The 18,926-nt window shown below is 43.0% G+C and overlaps 1 protein-coding gene across 5 annotated transcripts in view; it reads left to right on the forward strand.

Moving 5' to 3' along the window:
* SRGAP2 (SLIT-ROBO Rho GTPase activating protein 2) overlaps window positions 1-18,926 on the forward strand; it is a 114,616-nt gene that overhangs the window by 80,197 nt on the left and 15,493 nt on the right. For all 5 annotated transcript variants that reach the window (XM_033009399.2, XM_033009401.2, XM_033009402.2 and 2 more), the window contains 9 exons: window positions 720-804; window positions 3,570-3,597; window positions 5,561-5,591; window positions 7,556-7,616; window positions 9,609-9,686; window positions 11,601-11,735; window positions 13,089-13,194; window positions 14,659-14,883; window positions 18,018-18,097. In XM_033009399.2, the coding sequence (XP_032865290.1) occupies window positions 720-804; window positions 3,570-3,597; window positions 5,561-5,591; window positions 7,556-7,616; window positions 9,609-9,686; window positions 11,601-11,735; window positions 13,089-13,194; window positions 14,659-14,883; window positions 18,018-18,097 (829 nt within the window). The remainder of the gene's footprint in view (window positions 1-719; window positions 805-3,569; window positions 3,598-5,560; window positions 5,592-7,555; window positions 7,617-9,608; window positions 9,687-11,600; window positions 11,736-13,088; window positions 13,195-14,658; window positions 14,884-18,017; window positions 18,098-18,926) is intronic.

The following is an 18,926-nucleotide window of genomic DNA, read 5'->3' on the forward strand; positions in this document are numbered from 1 at the left end:
TGAGTGCAAACATGCCCTAATTATAATGTGGACAGCTACCGTACAGCAGAGTATTTTATGTGCTGCGGCACAGTGAAGATAAATAATGTTGTTCTGAACTGCAAAATAAGAGATGAAAGAGCTGTAAAAAACTAGCATTTGCAGAGCTGTGAAAAATCAGAAAGAAGTGGGAAAAATGACTGCGTGATTGTATAATATTTCACCAAGAGAACAAATCTGAACTTAAATAATATCTTTATTTGTTTTGTCCTGTGCCCCCCCTGCAATGCTGTGTATCATCCAGCGTGGAGGCAGACACACTATTTGACAAGTAAAGTGGGGTGAGAGAGGTTAAGTGAGAGAATAAGCACAGTAGCAGCCTTTTAGTTTGTTAAAACAGATTGCTCATTCAGTTGCCGGTGACGCGCGAGGGAAGTGCATTTCCATTTCACCCTGTCTGGAGAGGAGATGCACGACAGCTTCTCAGATGTCTTAAAAGATGCCAAACATTTGGCTGATTCCACAGTGAAACAATAGAAACTGCACTGCAGATACATACGGACTGAGCTTCAGATTTGCCTAGCTACATAAACCAGGAGGGCTTCGTTCATCCCTTGCACTGTAAATTGCAGCGTAGTTCTGTTCTTCAGGATTCTGTTCAGAATCCAGTAACCTAAAGGTGCAATTGAAAAAACTTAGTTGTCCACTCATGGTCTTGTTTTTTTTCCCCACCTTCACAGAAAATGAAGGAGTATCTGGAAGGCAGGAACCTGATAACGAAGCTCCAAGCCAAACACGACCTTCTTCAGAAGACCCTGGGAGAAAGTGAGTCTGGGACCCGCTCGTCACTGCTGTTAGCCAGGCTGTGGCACTTACTGAATTAGTCAGCTGACCGAGCGTAACAGTCTTGGATTACTGATGCAAAGTGGACGTACTCATGTTTTATGAATTCACTTTTCCGATCTGCATGATGGGGAAGCCAAATGACCTACACGGCTGCTTGATTAATGGTGAACGGAAAATGCTTAATGAATCGCTAATGTGCATCGCTTATCCGTTAAAATGGAGCGTATGCCCACTCATTCATCCTGTCCTCTCCCCGTACACGCACGTGCTGCTTCTCACTTAATAATCTGTGTTGGGGTAAACCCGGTGATTTCCAGTTTTCTGATCAGTTGAGGAGTATTGCCGTGTTAGGCTGGTCGGCAGTTTCCCTTGCGTGGTAGTTCAGCTGCTTCTCACCGCTGTGGGTTCAGGCCAAACCAAACTAATGTATGTGAGCACGGGTTTTATTAGGCGAATAACAAACAAATTTCAGAGCATGTAAAATATGTTGCCTATCTAGAGGGCATTAGTCAAGGGGCAGCAGCCAGAACTGAATATGCATTTGCTATTAGTGTCAGAACAAAGGAAGATTTCTTTCCCTTCATGGTATGGGCAAATCCTGTTGGCCAAACACGCTTAAACTATGCATCCAAGTTTCCATAGAAACCTGTCTGCCTCATATTTGCAGAGGAGAAGGTTTTAACAGTCTAAATGTCAGGTCAAAAAATGGCTCAACTCGTTCCTGGGTTTATAGGCTGGAGCAGGGCTCGTGTTTTGATATGTAACTTAACTGGACTCCCCACAGTTTATGGTGTGCAAATCTTCTGAATGAAAACTTAAACAGCATGTGGTCTTTGAAGTGTTTTGCTTTCAGTTTAAAAATGCACTATAAAAATAAAATACTTATTGCTACAGTAATTAAGAGTTTCATGTTTATCAGACACAAACCACTAGAAGGTAAGGGAAGGATGTTGCCATCGTTTTGAGCTTTATTGTTTAAAGTTGCTCGTCTCTTCAGCTGTCCTGTAGAAAGGATGGATGAAGCCAAAGCTCTGTGTCCTCAGGGTAGTTTTCTTCTGCCTCTGAATATCTCCAAATGACACCCATGCTGCCCCTGTGACTAATCACATTCCTGGATCATAGCTGACCTCTGCATACCGAGACCTATTTCCTCTTAACCTGCCTGCCCCTTGAACCCATCTCAAGCTGTGGTGGGGGGAAAGAAGAGGAAATTAAATGTGATTTCTGTATTGCTATGTAGATTTAAAGACTGCTTCTGTTTTCTTGCGGTTGCTTTGCAAACCAGAGCTTTCTTAGTCGCTCTGTGAAGGGTCCCAGTGTGTGTCAGGGTAAGCTCCAGCAGCTTCTGAAAAAAAATCACTTCTGTCATCTGTGAGATCAAAAGGAGCTGAGAAAGGGAGGTACATTTCATCTCCAAAACCACATTAGCAGGTTAATGGTACAAACTGGGGACTGTGCCTAGACTTATCCATAAAATGTCACTTAATTGGGAAATGGGCAAATAAAGTTCGTTTCACAAGTCCCTGGAGCATGGTTAGAAGCTTTACTGAAAAATGTGCGTACAGCTACATGTCTTCAGTCCCTAGAAAATTCATGTTTTTGTTACAATTTTCATTCTTTGCCCCATCCTCAGGTGACATTTATTAGTCCTCTTGCAAATTACCTTAATCTAAAGATGACAAGTTCCAGTAATAAAAATAGCAGCAAGTCTTCCTATTCTACAAGTAATTATGTCCCTACCTACTGTACACATTTGTCACCCTAATGTAGGAGCCCCTTGGTGTTGCCACAGCCATGTAATTTATATATATGAATATTCTATGATGGAAGTGGGACAGATGGCTAGAAATTCTGCTTCAGAATAACATTTTCATGTAAATTATGCACTGTTTTGGCTTTACGTGGGGAGAGGAAAGTGGCTATCGAGATGTGTTCAGCTAATTGTCAGCCATCAGCAATTAGACATTTCCCTCTTTCATTCTTCCATCTCCCCAGGAGCAGGAAGACAACTGTAGGGAAGGTGGATTTTCAGCTGTTGTAAATCAGTATGGTTTCGCTGATGATGATCTGTACCAGCAAAAGATCTGGCCTGTACAATTCCCAAAAGGCACATACTAGTTTTCTGTCTCTCTTACTCCTTGTTGTGCTATTTTAAAATGATGCCTGCATTAGCCGTCGTTGTTAACTTGGCTGCTTCCTTGCAAACTCAGTGCAAGTTAATGGAACGTTTTTACAAATATGTTTGTGGAAAATATCATTAAACGTCTGTCTCCCAAAATAGCTTAATGCCAGCACGTTCGGTCTGTGGGCTAGCAAATCTGTGAATGTTTTCAGTCTTACTAAGTGGCTTTATAAAGTATAATCTCTCGCCCCACCGATTCCCCTGGGAAGGGGGAGGGAGGGAGAGGTTGACAAGCCCAGTTTTTTGGCAGCAGGAGTCAACAATTAGAATGCACAGGGAACTAATTTGCAAAAACAATACTTTCCAAAGAAAGAGTCCTCGGGCAGCCCGAGCTGGTTGCTGCGTTTCCTGGTCGGCTGCGGCAGAGCCGTGCGGGCAGGGACGGCCCTTGGTGGTCGCCACAGCAGCGCTGCCGGGGGAGGCAGCCACTCTCCGGCCCCCCCAGAGCTGCCCTCTCCCTCTCCCATGGTTTTTCCCCTTGCAAAACTGGCTTTACAAAACCATTGAAGTGATTTTTCCCATTCCTCTCTCCTGATGTTGTATTTCTTTGTCTTCTTAACAGGTCAACGGACGGACTGCTCCCTTGCCAGGTAGGTGTGGCTCAGGGGATCATGTTTTAAGGAAAAGCTGATGCAAATTGGTCTCTGCCATTCTAGATCAGTTACCAGCCCAGGATATGTATCTGTTAGAAAAATATGTTAATTTACCTAATATATAAGCAAATTCCTTCTGGTTAATATGGCTTTAAATACCACCGCTGTTACCTACATCAGTGCAAGGTAGTGGCACAGCTTATACCTGTGTTTAGTAACCTCTGGTCAGCTGAATAATGAATATTTCTTTGGATGCAATGCCTGTTCAAACACCTCTCCTTGCTTGTTGCCGCCCTGTGCAGCCGCTGCAGTTGTGACCGTATGACTGCGGGCAGAGCTGCCTGTTGCAACGAGTTGGGAAAGAGGTTGGGGCTAAAAATAACCGAAGGACACAGGAAAAAAGATACGTGGAGGTCTTGCATTTTTTTTTTTTTTTTTTTTTAATTATTTTTGCCCTGGTGCTTTTAATCCGGATCAGGAAGTGGACAGGCAGGTGTGAGAAACTGTTTAATTTGGCACTGTCACCCAAAGAAATATTCTTCAAACTACTGAGGTTTTTATAAACGCGTTTCTATTTCTGTAAGGGAGTTGGACCCAGTGACTCTGCAGGATTTATCCACATGGCTGGTGTGAGGGGCCGAGTAACATAAATCAGAAAACTCTTTACCCTGTTGATGCTCTCTGGAACTGGATTGCAGCAGTATAGAGGTCATGGAGAATAAACTTTTCATTTATAATTAGGACCAATCACAGAACCATAACTAAGCTTCTCCTGTGGGGTTTTTATAAAACATAACAAATCTCCATCTCCAAATTGATGGGTTCAAGGGGCTCCGCTGGGCACAAGGAGCTGGAGTAGGGGCTGTGCATCATCCTGCCTTGTTAACAAAAGGAAGGTGATTACTACCGATCTGGAGTCATTACTACTTTTCACATTCCTTACAGCAAAGCAAAGCTGACAGGTCCTAATTAGAGCCTGACATCTGTAATAATAAAATATTATTCATCATGAAACAATTTTAAATATCAAAGAATCATTACTGCTAATAGTTTAAAATAGACCTTATTGTCTGTGACAGCACATGGAATCTGATTTCTTTTTTTTTTTTTTTATTCTGTGTTTTTCATTTTTATAAAAGGAATTTCCTCTGAATTAACACATTGTACAGTCTTTTTAAAAATCACAGTTCTAATCACCTTATTTATAATTCAGCAGCCATCTGCCCTAGCAGAGAATTGGCTTGAATGATGCATTAGGGCCTCTCTACTATCATCTCTCATACTTCATTTTTACAGGAAACTATAGGAATTTTAAACCCCAGTAATAAATTTTGAGGGCAGAAATCCTGGCAAAGCAAGGCTTTTCCCTGTTTTTCTACAATTAATGTCTACCAACATAAATAAATGAGACCATCATGGTTTATACTGAAAAGGCTTAGCCCTGGTTAGTGCGTGCTGGTGTTTGAGGGGGTTTGTGTTATTTATTTATTTGAAGTCTTAGCAGCAGCTATAATAAAGACTCCACGATGGCAGCTGTTAACAGCACAGTAGGAACCAGCACGCTCCCACCTGCTTCTCCCCTCTGCAGAGTGGCTCTTTCAGAGAACAGCTATGTGCAATTTGTAACAAACTTCATCTTGAACAAGGGGGCCTATAGAACAGATTTCCATATGGTTGGGATTAAAATGTCGAGGGTAATCTTTTGTCAAAGCAGTGGACTCCCTTGTGTCTATTTCAGGTTTTTAGTGATTTAAAGTCACTTAAAATCTTTCTGAAGTTCCGTAAATTGAATGAGACCAAGTCATGATGATTGACTTGTATATCTGGCTCCTTCCCTCCTCCAAAATACGTGTGATTTGGAATACCGAACGAACGAACCGGTGATAGTAGGAGATTACCTTGACTTTTCTGTTCTGTTTTTCCCTCCTGCACCAATGGGCTGTTCTGATCGTCACATCAGCGGCAGACGCAGCTCCACCATAAGGAAGCAGGTAATAAACATTTCCTCAGGTAACAAAACAGGGATACACGTGTGCTTGTGTAGGGGAGGATTGATGGAAAACAGGGAAGTGTTTTTATCATTCCTTCCCTCCCTCTCTTACATGGACCTTTTGCTTGAGTCTTGCTCAAGTGGAACTGATGTCTGCTTGTTCAGTCTGAAATCAGTCAAACGCAGATCCACAGCCTTGATTCGTTTCTTTTAACAAAATTTAAAAATAATTTTACTCTGTCTCTTGACAGACCTGAAACCAAAAATGCCAAACAGCCTTGAGCTGTCTGGACATTCATGGTTTATGAGTTTCATGCTGTTGCTTCTTTGTCCCCTTTCCCTTTATTTTCACCAGTATCTCATGGCAATGCTATTAAACCAGTAACTGCTCACTTGTTGTGCCTTCTTGTAATAAAGACTTAGAACAGCGATGCTTTGTTTCCCTGGCTGTGGTGGATAATCTGTTACTTTTTAGACCCCGATGAGCTAAAATGTGTTTCTCTGAGGTAGAGAAAAACCAAAATATTTCTTGTTGATACTGTAAAGACAGAATCTGGCTTGGAATTTCATTTCATACAGTCTGTCTTGGGGTGCTGATTTGTAATTTTTAGAATCTCTGTATATTGGAAATTAAGAGTGCAAGTTGTGGTTTTGGTGTGCAGAGTCAAACCTTTCTCATTTTCTGAGCTTAATTGTTGTTCCTTCATTTATGCTCTAAAAATGGTCCTTTGCTATGCTGAAAATAAAGTATGTGCATGTCTTGATTGCCATTTTCACAAAGTAGTTTTTGAGATGTCTCAGAAGCATATTCTGACTTGGTTCTCCGATTTGGAAACCTAAATGAAAAACTAATCTGTTCACAAGCACTGAATCCACAGCTCGCAGTAACCTACGTGAAATCACTTGTGTGTGGTTTTAATGGGGCTTTTTGATTGTGACCTGACAGTTTAAAACGTAACTGCTCAGAGAGTATTAATCTCTGCTGGGGACACAGAATAGGTGCTTCTCTTTGAGTTCTTACTGTCACACTCAGAAATAAGTCTGGGAGGTTATAATGCTGTTTGGATGATTATTAATAAAGTATGTCCTCAGGGGCCAGTTGAGCGGCAGAATGGCTTCTGAAGTATTCTTAATTGGTTGGTGTTGTTCTGTACAGTGTATAGAAAACTAGTTGTAACTGGCTGTAGCTAATTAGTAGGTAAATTATTGTCACTATATGACTAAGTCCTATGACATTTCAATAAAACAAAAAAAAAACCATTAAACCTAAACAAGTTAGGAAAATGGTTGAACTGTTTTGTTTTTTATATATATATTTATATATATTTTTGAGCAGAGAACTGTCACTTTTTTGAACTGATCAAAATACGAGACTGTAACATCCTAACAAGTGAGAATTTTGATATAAATTGGAGGCATTGCTGTCCAGAACTACTGTAGGAGTGGTTATACGTAAACACAAACTTGGAAGTTTCAATCATGTGGTAATTTTAATTGCTGGCATCTGACCTTAAGCAAACTGCAGCACTTCTGTTACTTAGTGGCTGCTTCCCAAGATGGGAGGAATAACTGCAGACATTGCAGAAATTCAGTTGTCTGAAAAGTAATCTGTGTTCCTGTGAAGCAGAGGCTAAGGAATTGTAAAGGCTTGTTTCCGTGCTGAAAATCTCAACTGATGTTGTTTAAGCTGGAAGCTGGCAATCTGGAAGGTCTTACTGTGTTTGTGCCTTGGAGTGATGACCGTGTTTTCCATGAGCAGATTACCTGTGTGGTGCACCTGCACCTTATTTAATGGGTTGTGACCATACGGCACTGATGTGCTGTTTGCTAAACACGTCTGGAACTGCGTGGAAGCAGATGAGGGGACAAATTTGCCTTTCATTCTTTTCCCCCCCCCCCACCCCCTCCACTTTTACCATCACTCTACATTCTGACTGCCGCTCTTGTTTAAATTTCTTTGCGCAGGATTCCTCACAAGCCATCCCCTTAGTCGTGGAGAGCTGCATACGGTTCATTAGCAGACATGGTGAGTTTATGGACAAAAGGTGTCCTCTGATATTTCTATGAAACGAATGGTGATGTAGAAGCTTTCTGAAAAATGTTCAGAGTAGCTCGGGACGCACTGCGGAGGAATCCTAGAGACTGCAAGATAAAGTCACACTGACTTTATGGCTATATTGTTGGTATGGAGTATGTGATCACTCTTCCAAATAACGGACCTTGCAAATGTTATTCTTCCAATAACATCACTTTGTTTCTTGTAAAATAAATCTCCCATCCTTAGATACCACTCATACCTCACCTCCACTCACCTTGCTTTGAGCCCTGAAATGTGGCCTTCAGCACCAATAATCACGTTCTTCCTAGAGGAGGAGGAATACTCTTAAGTATTTGAATGTAGGAGGTGAAGTAGTGAATTAATTGCTTGCTTACTTAGTGCCACGATGAGGTGATTTATACCTGTCTTGCCGGTTAACTTCAGAGCCTTGAATGCTGTAAAAGATTTTATACGGTTATTGTAATTTGTTTTCACTTTTAATCGATACAATTTGTTAGTAGCATGTGAAACAGCTGTTAATTAACATATGTAGAAAGAAGCTGGATTTATCTTCATTAACCAAGACACAGAGCCAGATAATAGGCCCCGTTTCATTTTCCTTGTTTAATTAACATTTTAGAAACTATAATCTGGAGTCCCATTCACATCATCATCACTTGGAAGAAACAATTGCTGTAATCCTTCATTAAGGCCAGACTTGGACATTTGCTGGAGAAATCATTGAAACCACGTTGCGATGCAAACCGACACACAACAAATCAGGGCCATCAGGAGATTTCATTTTTTAGACTTATGTTCCTGGGTTAGCTTAGATCCTCAACAGAAAGATTTTTCCAACAGACTCAGCTGATTTCTGCACTGAATGTCAGATCATGGCGTAAAGGTACAGTCTGGAGTCAGAAGGAATGTGCTTTTATACGACAAGTCCATGTTAGGCAGAAGAAATGATAAAACTGCCTGCCTGACGCACTTACACTGCAGGAATTAATTTTGTTGGAAGTAGCCTGACTGACATTTCTAAATGTTTTGCTGTGTAGGTGTGGGATAAATGTCATTTTCATTCTTGCTTCTCTGCATTTGCGATTGTTTCTTTTCACTGTTCATAGCTGTGTGTCACAGCTACCAGATACAGCCACGTACTGCAAAGGTTTCGTTGCGTTTGCAATAAGAAGAGTCACAGAAATTGAGAGGAAGAGGCCACAGATGCATTCAAGAGAGCTTATTAGTTTATAGCCATTCTTATAAATAAAGCAAAGACATTGCAACATTCCTTGTTTCAGGAAGTCTGCAGTTCAAAGGCTTGAGTGAATGGGAGTTGATTCCCCTTCATGAAGCATATACTTTGTTCATTAGTTGATTTGTAATGGTTGTTTCTCATCTTACATGTACCAACAATATTGGTATGATGGTAGTATATTGGAACAACTCACGTACTTGATAATTGGTTTTAATGACATTGCTAATGCTTACTTTTTAGCAGGAATGTCTTAAAGACTAGCCTAAAACCCTAGATAGCAGGTCGTGCTGGGGTAATTAAATGCTTCCATTTCAGCTGTCTGATTTGCTCTGGGCCTTTGTGGTATCGCTTTTGCAAAATAAACTGCTTCCTTCTGTAGTTAGCCATATTTTACTTCTGGCTGATATACCGTTAGTTTATGACTTTCTCTGGGTTGTAAAATCCTTTGGGGAACCTTCAGGGTAAAAGATAGCATGCATGGCTGTTATAACCCAGTTATTCTGTCAGTTTACAAAGAAGGGTTAATATTTTTTCTTCATGTGCTGAGTTCTGTTTTTACATATTCTTTCTGTATGTGCCTGGACACAGAAGGCAAGGATGGCTTTTAAAACAGCATACTTTTGCCTGTGTTGCTTATGTTTCCTTTATCATAGATGCTGTAGCTGGTGAATGTGCCAGCTTATCTTACCTTATAGTTATCAACATCTCTTACTGTCTTACAGGTTTGCAGCATGAAGGAATATTCAGAGTGTCTGGGTCACAAGTTGAAGTGAATGACATAAAAAATGCGTTTGAGAGAGGTAAGGAAGATCTCTTCCAGTATCTGAGAAATTATTGCCAAATGTATGAATTTATTTAAATATTCTGAACCAGCCTGCTCTGAATGCAACTTGCTATATCCTGGTCTTTTGATTTTTGTGTTTCCTGGGTGAGTCTAGCCCAAACACTTCCCTAGTGCTCATTAACCTTGAATACTCCCTTGTTTGGCATTATGCTTTATATCTTTTAGAGTGTCTGTGTAATAAACATTCCGAATTCAATCTTCTCTTGTGTCTGATAGTTTATTGATTATTTGTAACACTAAAGGACACAGAGAACTTCATTATTGCGTATAACTGCGTTTTCCTACCCTCTCCCCCTAGCTCTTTGTGAACAGGCTGGCTGCTGGAGGGTGAGATTTTGTTTTCCATGTTTTTAAGGCACAGCTTGGCTACATTTATTCCAAATATCAGCAAGCAATGGAGTGAATTTCAAGACACTGTTAATTTGACATAGCTTTTAATAGATTTGATTTTCTGTGTCAAGAACCATTCCATACAAAGGCAAAGAACAGCTGGGAGTCTCCTGACTCATCAGCTTCTAGCTGGGCTGTTCTCCCCAGCAGAGCAGGTTCGGAGGAGCTTGCTCTTCAGGCAGTCCGTGCAGCCCGTCTCCCCAGTCTTGCTTGGGTCACTGTGTGTTAATTCCCTGAACACATCACTCTAAAAGAATATAGTGAGTGTGTTTCTGTGCCTGCTGTCGGAAGAGATGAGCAGTAATTAATTAGGCATCGCAAGTTTATTTTGCTTTTGGGAGTACAGAAGTTTAATGAACAGTGCGTGAAATGTGGCATCTAATTTCACCTGTATTCATCTACCTGAGAATTAAAATCCTCAAGAATAGAGGAAGCAGAAATGTGTGTCATAGGCTGCAGGTAAAGTCTTGATATCAGAATCAGACACCTTTTTTACAGAAAGGAAATACCAGTCATCTGGGGAAAATAGCCAGTTGTTCTAGCGCTAACGTGCAGAAATAAAAAGGTGATTTTCTTAATTATTATTATTTTTTTCCCTTCATCTCACTTGTCTCTGTAAAGCATATGATATACAGAACTGACAAAGTTAACAATAATGTCTCTGCAGTTTATTACTTCATCCAGAACCCTTGGTGGCAGTTAATATCAAGGATAATGCTCCGGTTTGTAGTGGCCCATTTATTATCCTGTGTGCTATTAAGATAATAGGCAAGCTTTGGTAATTTCAGTCACATAATGGATATATATAGCTTCAATTTGAGGATTGCCCCATCATTAAATCTAATTATATCTGATAGGGAGTTTTCCCTAGGGAACAACTCCTTAAGTGGGCATCTTTTCTTCTGTAATACAGACAAACTGGCATATCTGCAGCGACAAATTATCTGTCCCAGAAACACTCCCCCCACCCCAACAATTCAACATAAGCTGCCTGCCTCCTGCGGAGCCCAGTGTGCGGTGCTCAGTGGCCTCTCACGCCTCCACTGAATCCACCTTAGCTTCACCTGTGGGTTTGCATAAGCACCTGCTCCTGGGCTCGTGTGCTGTTCCCTTCTGTGGTGGACCTGTGAAGTTCACACCTGACCAAAATATCTGGAGCACAGAGCCTGGAAGCATTGCTACTGCTCGAGGAGCAACACCACCCTCCGTGGGCGTGAGCCAGGCGCTGCCGTGTTGGGCTGTGATCTGACAGAAGGCTGCCCCAGGTCCCCTGGGACTGCTGTCAGAGGCGTCCCTTCTCGACTGGGATGCACGAGAGAGATCTCTCTCTACCTCACGCTGGTTGTAGTGCAGTTGGAGTAGGTGGGATTAACTCTGTGCTGCATAAAGCCTTTTCTCCAGCTGAGGTGCATCCTTCCAGTCTGATACTTTTCTCCAGTATTCTGATTTTCTTGCCTGCTTTTCTTTGCTTGTCACGAAGGGGAAGATCCACTGGCTGGGGACCAGAATGACCATGACATGGATTCAATAGCAGGAGTTCTGAAGCTCTATTTTCGAGGGCTGGAGCACCCTCTCTTCCCCAAGGATATCTTTCATGATCTGATTGCCTGTGTCAGTAAGTATATGAAGATCTGAAAAGAAACAGGATTAATTTTTCAAATCTCCTGCATTTCTCTCCTCCCTGACCCCTTTTTCCTCACTCCAAGATAAGCTTTTTGTGGTTGCTTTGGTTGGGTTTGTGTTGCACTGCTACTCTAGTCTCTATTAGCCAGAGTCTGGGCAGTTACCTGGTCACAGCCATCCTTACTCTGATAGCAATTTTTTTATGAATGAGCAATGAGGTAGAAATGAATAGATTGTAAGGGCTGTGTCAGGGATTTTTTCTGAGACGGTGCTTCGTGACTTGAATAGAACAAAAAGCTCCGCTTCTGAAAAAGGATCTTTAAGCCCTCTTCTCATCAGAAGGTGTCAGAGATGCCCTCTCAGACGCAGGGATTGCCAGCAGGGTTTCCTGTGCTGTGTGCTTTCCCTAGCACTGAGACACGCACGCTGCCTGCGTGTCTGCTGCCACGCTTCCGCACGCTCTCCAGAGCTGGCGAGGTGATGGTCATGCAGCTCTCAGCTTCATAACCACGAGAGGCCATTATTGACTCCTGGTAAAGTATGTCAGTCATGAGGGCAGTCACAGTCGAGTTGTTAACATTTTTGATGGTTTCTAAAGGTGATTTTGGTAGGCAGAGGGTTGTTTGGGTTGGTTTTTTTTGTACATGAGCAACCTCATTTTAAACGGCCTGACTATTGCCATGTCCTTCAGAATCAAAGAATGATTCTATTGTCCAAGTAGTGAAATGGCCTTTGCAGTGGCAGCCTTTGAAGTAAAGCAGAAGATAACTGCTTCTAAAATGGCTCGCCGTTTTCTTCTCCTGATAAATGCATTTACAGAGTCGAATTCGCATTATATGAAAAGTAAAATCTTCTTCCAAATAAGTTCTCCCTTCTGAGATGATTTATGCTGCCCACTTATTTCTCAGTAGGCTGCTGCACACAGAGCTTTTTGCCTCACCCTTTAACTATGTTAATTTTCCTTTGAGTGTTATACAATTTCTTTTTTAAACACCCACTTTTCTAAGCTAACTTGAATGAGCTATTGTGCCAGAACTATTGAAACAGATGACATCCAGCGCTCCCACGCTAGGAAGGAACTTGCAATGAAGTTTCACGTGTTCAGGGACCTTCGTTGGCAAAGGCTTCGCCAGCAGGTTCTGCAGCCTTTGCTTTCCCATGCCAGGCAGCGCCGGAGGATCCGGGAAATGGGCAGAGCCGTCCCTCCTCCTGCCACTGCTCCGCTGGCTGCCCGGCTTCATGGTTTGCACTGGAGCCATCATAGCGTGCTGGTTGCATTTGGGCTCGGTGGCAGGTGGTGGGTATGGTGGTACAATGACTCTGTGGTGCTTTTTCTTCCTTTCAGCAATGGATAATTTACAAGAGAGAGCACTCCACATCCGGAAAGTGCTTCTAAACCTGCCGAAGACCACTCTGATTGTAATGAGATACCTCTTTGCATTCCTCAATCAGTGAGTATCCTTGAGAGCACCATGGCCCTGCTGTAGGATTTGGTATAAATATGATAAACGGCAGAACCAGCCTTAGTGTTGCTGCATGTGATCTGAGCAACAGGTCAAGGTACAAATGCCACAGCAGCTTGCTATTGCATCTGCCTTCCTGGGCTTTTCAGCCTTGACAAAACTCATCCCAATGGTATGAGTTGGATCTCAAAGGAGTTCCAGAAATTAAAGTGAACAATGTTCTGTTAATCCAAGCAAAAAGCGACATGAAAGAGTCAGAAATTGGGTTCCACGCCAGCAAGAAGAACTACCTACTAAGTAGTGTGAGTAGTGGAAAGTGAATCTATTCTTTTTTAAAAACAGTCCGCTGCATCTGGCTGGTTCATTGGATAGCTTGGCAGCAAGGAGTCAATAGTTTCCTCCAGTAACATGGTCTTTGACACATGAGGTAGCTTAAAGGAAAAATGTCCTGACCAGAGGGTTATATATACATTGTCAACGCCCTTTGGGTACCATTTAGGTGAAAGAGAAATATGGCTGTAAGACAATATTTTGACTTAACAGACACCTGAGGCTTACTGTCTGCTTTTGTAAAGCTCCAGTTCATCAGCGACTTTTGGTGAACATCTTACTGCTTACATTAAAGTGAGAGAATGTTGGGGTTTGAGGTTTTTCTGGAAGATTTGTATTAAAATGAAGCAGGAACATGTACTAAGCATATCTGTATGTTCAAGTGGTTATTTCTGTTTGGAAAGCAGGAGGTTTGTTTCACAGATGTCACTGCTGGAGTCACTGAAATGTGACTTTCCAGTCTCAGTAGCTTTCAATTATTCCAAGTAGTGATCTAGAAAACAGGGAATTTCAAGGGGAATTGTATTGGAACTTAGTTTTCTGTTCCATCTTTAATTGGTACATGAAAGGTTTAAATGGTAGGTTTGGCACAAATCTAGTAAGATAAAAATTGTGTTTTACAACATGGCACCATATAGAAACTATAAGATTCATATTTGCTGGGAAATCCTGAAGAAAAGTGCCCCAAAAAGGCCCACTTGAGAAGCTCCTGGGCCTTGGAGAAAGGATGTAACACTCTACACACTTGATCATACACTCTTAGGCAGAGGGGACCTGATAAAATTCTGGTATTGAGCGTTGGGCTGCAAGTGGGTTATGAACAACAATACAGAAGAATTGAAGGGTAATGTCCTCCCCTTGTAAAATCAGCATCCAGTACTTGTTACATAGTCTTGAGCTTTCAAACTCCCTTTTCAGTTTTTATTTCATTTCTCTGTAAATGCCATCAGGATCTCATTTTTTACACAGACCCAGAACATTCATGTCCCAGCTGATGAGCTTTAAACAGCAGAAAGCCCAAAGCAAACTCTCCAAGCTCAGCTGTGTGTTCTCCAGCAGATGATGATGATGATAATGCTGGTTTCTGCTGTTAACCCTCCTCCCCACTTCTGTCTGTTGCAGTTTATCTCAGTTCAGTGAAGAGAACATGATGGATCCCTACAATTTAGCCATCTGCTTTGGGCCAACACTGATGTCTGTGCCTGAAGGTCACGATCAAGTCTCTTGCCAAGCTCATGTCAATGAATTGATCAAAACCATCATCATCCAACATGAGAACATCTTCCCAGGACCAAGGGAGCTGGAGGGTCCAGTCTATAGCAGAGGTGGAAACACCGAGGATTACTGGTATGATAGATGCCACTGAGGAGATGAATGGATGGATATTTATTTACAGATTAGCATGCTACAGTCATGAGTTCTGCATTTTCTAATTCTGGATTCAAGCATCTGGCCCAGCCTTTCAAAAATCTGTTTTATGAAAGAGGAGATGGCTCTCGTATCTCTGGAGAGTCATCAACTTAAAAGAAATAAGCTGGTAGAAAGTAGCTATTCAGTTGTCAAACCTAACTCACTTATCTTGAAGGGTAAGGTTGTGTAGGGATTTTATTGGATGTTCTGGTATGATAGCTGCCAAAATCAATCCCTCTTTCCCCCCCTCCCCTCCTTATTTTCTCCTGCTTTGCCCTTTTTTTTTCTGCTTGTCTTGAGTGCCTTTGCTTTAGACACAGGGGTCACTTGCAACTGAACCTAGAAAGCTGTGGCATGGTTTAATTTTCAGGGCAGCACTGATGGTGGGGGAGGGAAGAAGGAGGAATGCAAAATCACCATTTCCATCCAGCTTAAAGCTCCAGAGGCCCGGCCGTGTGTTCAGTCTGAGAGGCACATCTGGAAGCAATTCAGTCAGAGCGGCTCCTGTCATCTGGGGTGGAAGGTGGGGAGTGGGGGAAGGAAAGGAGGTGTTTTCTTTCCTACTGGCCAAGCTGATCTCTCCCTCTGAAAATGAGGAATGTTAAATTGTGTCCTGCTTCTCCCCCTGCTCCTTCCCTCCTCCAGTGTCCCAGGAATGCAAATGATTATTTTCATATACTAAAATAAATACATTTTTTAAATGAAGTCACTCTGGTGACAGAGCTAGCCTTGTTTCCCTGACTTGTTTCAGAGAAGCTTTAACTATCAGCTCACTCCATGTACGTGCAGTGAGGAGAGGCTCCTCTCCACTAACTGCTGTGTGCAGTCTTGCCAGAGCCTCTTCTGGAAATTCTGTTAATTTTACCCTTCACTCTGATGTTTTTAGCTGATGCTATATGTGAAAGAATTGTTGAGAAGAAAAAAAATTAAGAATCTTTATGACCTTAAGGAAACACATTCATTTTGACAAAAGGTGACCTTAAGGAAACACATTCATTTTGACAAAAGGTTTTGTCCCACGAGGTGAAGGGGATAAAAATGTGAAGCGTTCAGTACAGTCAGCGTGGGTGACACTTCATATGAGTATATAGGAGGCAAAATGTCCTGGAAGGCAATACCAATTTTCTGAAGGCATTTGGCTTTTCTTCATTGCCCGTCCTAACCGTGCTGACCGGAGACGCTGTTAAGCAGAGAAGGGTAGAAGCAAGCAAGGGAGACCGCTTAGTAAAGCCGGGAAGGAGCATCTGGTTCGCATCGGAGCCTCCTTGTAGCCCTGGTACTTCGCCAGTCATCGCTCACTGCCCGCAGCTCCGTGCCGCCGGGCGTGCAGGCGGCAGGGTGAATCCTTGCCGTCGGGCTGTGCCTGTAATCGCCCGGTGCCCTCTCGGGCAGAGGAGGGCAGGGCAGGGCTCAGAGTTGACGACAAATTCAGGGCTGGGCTGCAGGCGGCTTTGGAATACTGCCCTTGAGCCAGTCCTGGGACTGCGCTGCATCTGTCTGCCCATCCGAGGCTGCACGAGGAGAGGAGTCCGGCAGTCCTGCGTACCGGCGAGTGGGACCAGCGGGCTTGCGGGGGGAGCAGATAGCTGATAGATGCCCAGCTTGCACTGCAGTCCACTGGCTTGCACTTTCAGAGCCCTCAAGGTGAAACCCAGCAGCCTAGCACTACCCGCTGCAGCATCCTGGGGCTTGCATGACAGACAGACTGTCTGCAGCAAGAACAGGGTTTTTTTGGTGGAAAGTGCTGTTGGAGGCAGGGCTAGGAAGAGGCGCGTGGTCTTTGTGCAGCACTTGGATCTTTAGTGTTGGCTGTATGCGACATTACTTCACAGTCTGTGTGAAACTTTAGCCCTCAATGCCGTGCTCCTCCTGGGACCTCCTTTTGGCTTCAAATTCTTCTGTAAACTTTATTAAGTAGCGTAAAGGATGGGAAAGGTTGATGCCTGAGGTACTGACTCAGAAGGTGGTGGGGCAGCTTCGTGTCATGTGAATTAAGCATAACGAGACGCCAGAATTGTTCAAACGTGTTACCCCTTCTTCTTTTTCTTTTTTTCTCTTCATTAAGAGAGTACAGAACGTGGATTACCAAAGGGAGAGCACCTTACATCCGTGATCACTTAGTTTAACCGCTGCAAGGTGAAAACGGGGGATGACGTTATTACTGTGTGAATTAAAAATCACCTTTAACGAGTTACAGTGTAAGAGTGCAGCAAACGCGTTTTGTCTTTAGCAACAGCATCTGGTAGGACGAGGAGCGAGCGCTTTTTTTCCTCTAAGAGGAGCAGGCAGGGCAGGCAGGCAGCACTGCCAGCTGGCAGCAGGTCTGCGGAGCTGCCTGGGAGAGGCAATGGATCCTCTTCCAGTTTCCTTTCTGCTCCTGTCCTGAGGGAACTGCTCGTGTAGCTTCTTACAAAAACATAACCTTTGGTTGCCACTTGTTGTCTACTGATCCTTTCAAGGCTTTTCTTCATGCAAACATAAATGAGGAGGCTTGGTGGTTTAGGTGCTCTGTAAATAACGATTCCAGGCAATTGATCTGGCTGTGGGAGTCGTTCAGTGAAATGAATGGGACAATTTAAGATTGTGATAAAAGAGAAGAGGGAGATGACAAACTCAGACCTGGAAATATCATTATGAATTGAGAAATAATTTCCCCCAGGAAGTGGCAGCTATCTCATCATTCGTCTAATGAGCTAATTAGAGCAATGGAGAATACAGCTGACAGAACAGTTCTGGCATGGCAGAGAGGAGCTAGACCCAACATGCCACTGCTGTCTAACTTCTTAACACTTCCAGAGGTCTGGGTTGTAAGATCTGAAGTTGGACTTTCCCGACAGCATGCAGGAAGGTTAATGGGGATGCTCATTTTGCTTGATAAGTAAGAACTTGGCGTGATTTTTAGTCACAGTAACTTCAGTATGCGCAAATGCGTCTGCAAAGAGTCTGTCACAGTGGAACCCAGGTATTCACTTCCGATATGGATGTTCCTAGATAAGTTATCTTTCATTTTTGTAAATGAGGAAACTCGATTTCTACCACCGTAAAGCACCATCTATTTCCTTCTGTTGTAGCGAAAGTCCTCACGGAGAGAGAGCCTCAACAGAAGACTCTGTTCAGGACGTGACGGCTGAACACCACACCAGTGATGATGGTATGCAAAGTCTATTAACTCCTTGGTTAACTGGTGCAACCTGCTGTGGGGGCGGCAGAGAAGGTAGTGCCTTGCAATTTAAGTTCAAAGTTTAGATCCAAAGTGGAGTTCGAATCAGAATAGTCACTTGAAACATCACATACAGCATTTGATGCCAAAAAAATAAAAAAGCATGGGATGAACAGGGATCTTTAGAAGTTACCTGACTACTTTTAAAGTATCCCTTTTTTCAGTGATATCTCATCTTAGCAGCAGGCCTGGGCACACTCCACGCTTGCACGACTGACTGAGCTCATCTGTACCTTAGAAGGATCTCGGAGCCACGGGGGAAAGGCTGGATATGTTTCAGCGTGTGCTCCCACTCCCCTCTGCGTGTGCCAGGCATTTCCCCTTTCAGTAGCTTTGGCAAGGAAATTGCAAGTAATTTAAGCCCCAGTGGTTCTGTTTTCAGGAAGCAAGCAAAATAAAATCAAAAAAACTGTTTGTCTTCCACTAAGAAACAGGTTTTAGGGTAGAGGGTCCTGGTTTTGTGTCCCCTTGGGGAAACTCTCTTATATTTCTTCTCTGATTGGTGAAAAGGGGTGCCAACGCTGAGAATTTCATATTTCCGAAGGAAAAAGTGACACTGCAGTCTTTGAGTGTCTGTTGTTGATGCTTTCAAAGCCTCCTCCTGTAGTGGGGAACGGCTGCGTCTGAGCCCATCCAGAGCAGAGGAAAAGCTTGCTACTGATGTGAAACGGAGATCCCCAGAACACTGGCCAGCATGTAAAGCAGACTGACCAAACTGGGACAGAATATGGTTTTATTCTTGGGGTTTGGCCCCTTGCAA

This window comes from Tyto alba, unplaced genomic scaffold (assembly GCF_018691265.1).
Source record: "Tyto alba isolate M040663 unplaced genomic scaffold, T.alba_DEE_v4.0 Super-Scaffold_30, whole genome shotgun sequence".
Classification (NCBI taxonomy): Eukaryota; Metazoa; Chordata; class Aves; order Strigiformes; family Tytonidae; genus Tyto; species Tyto alba.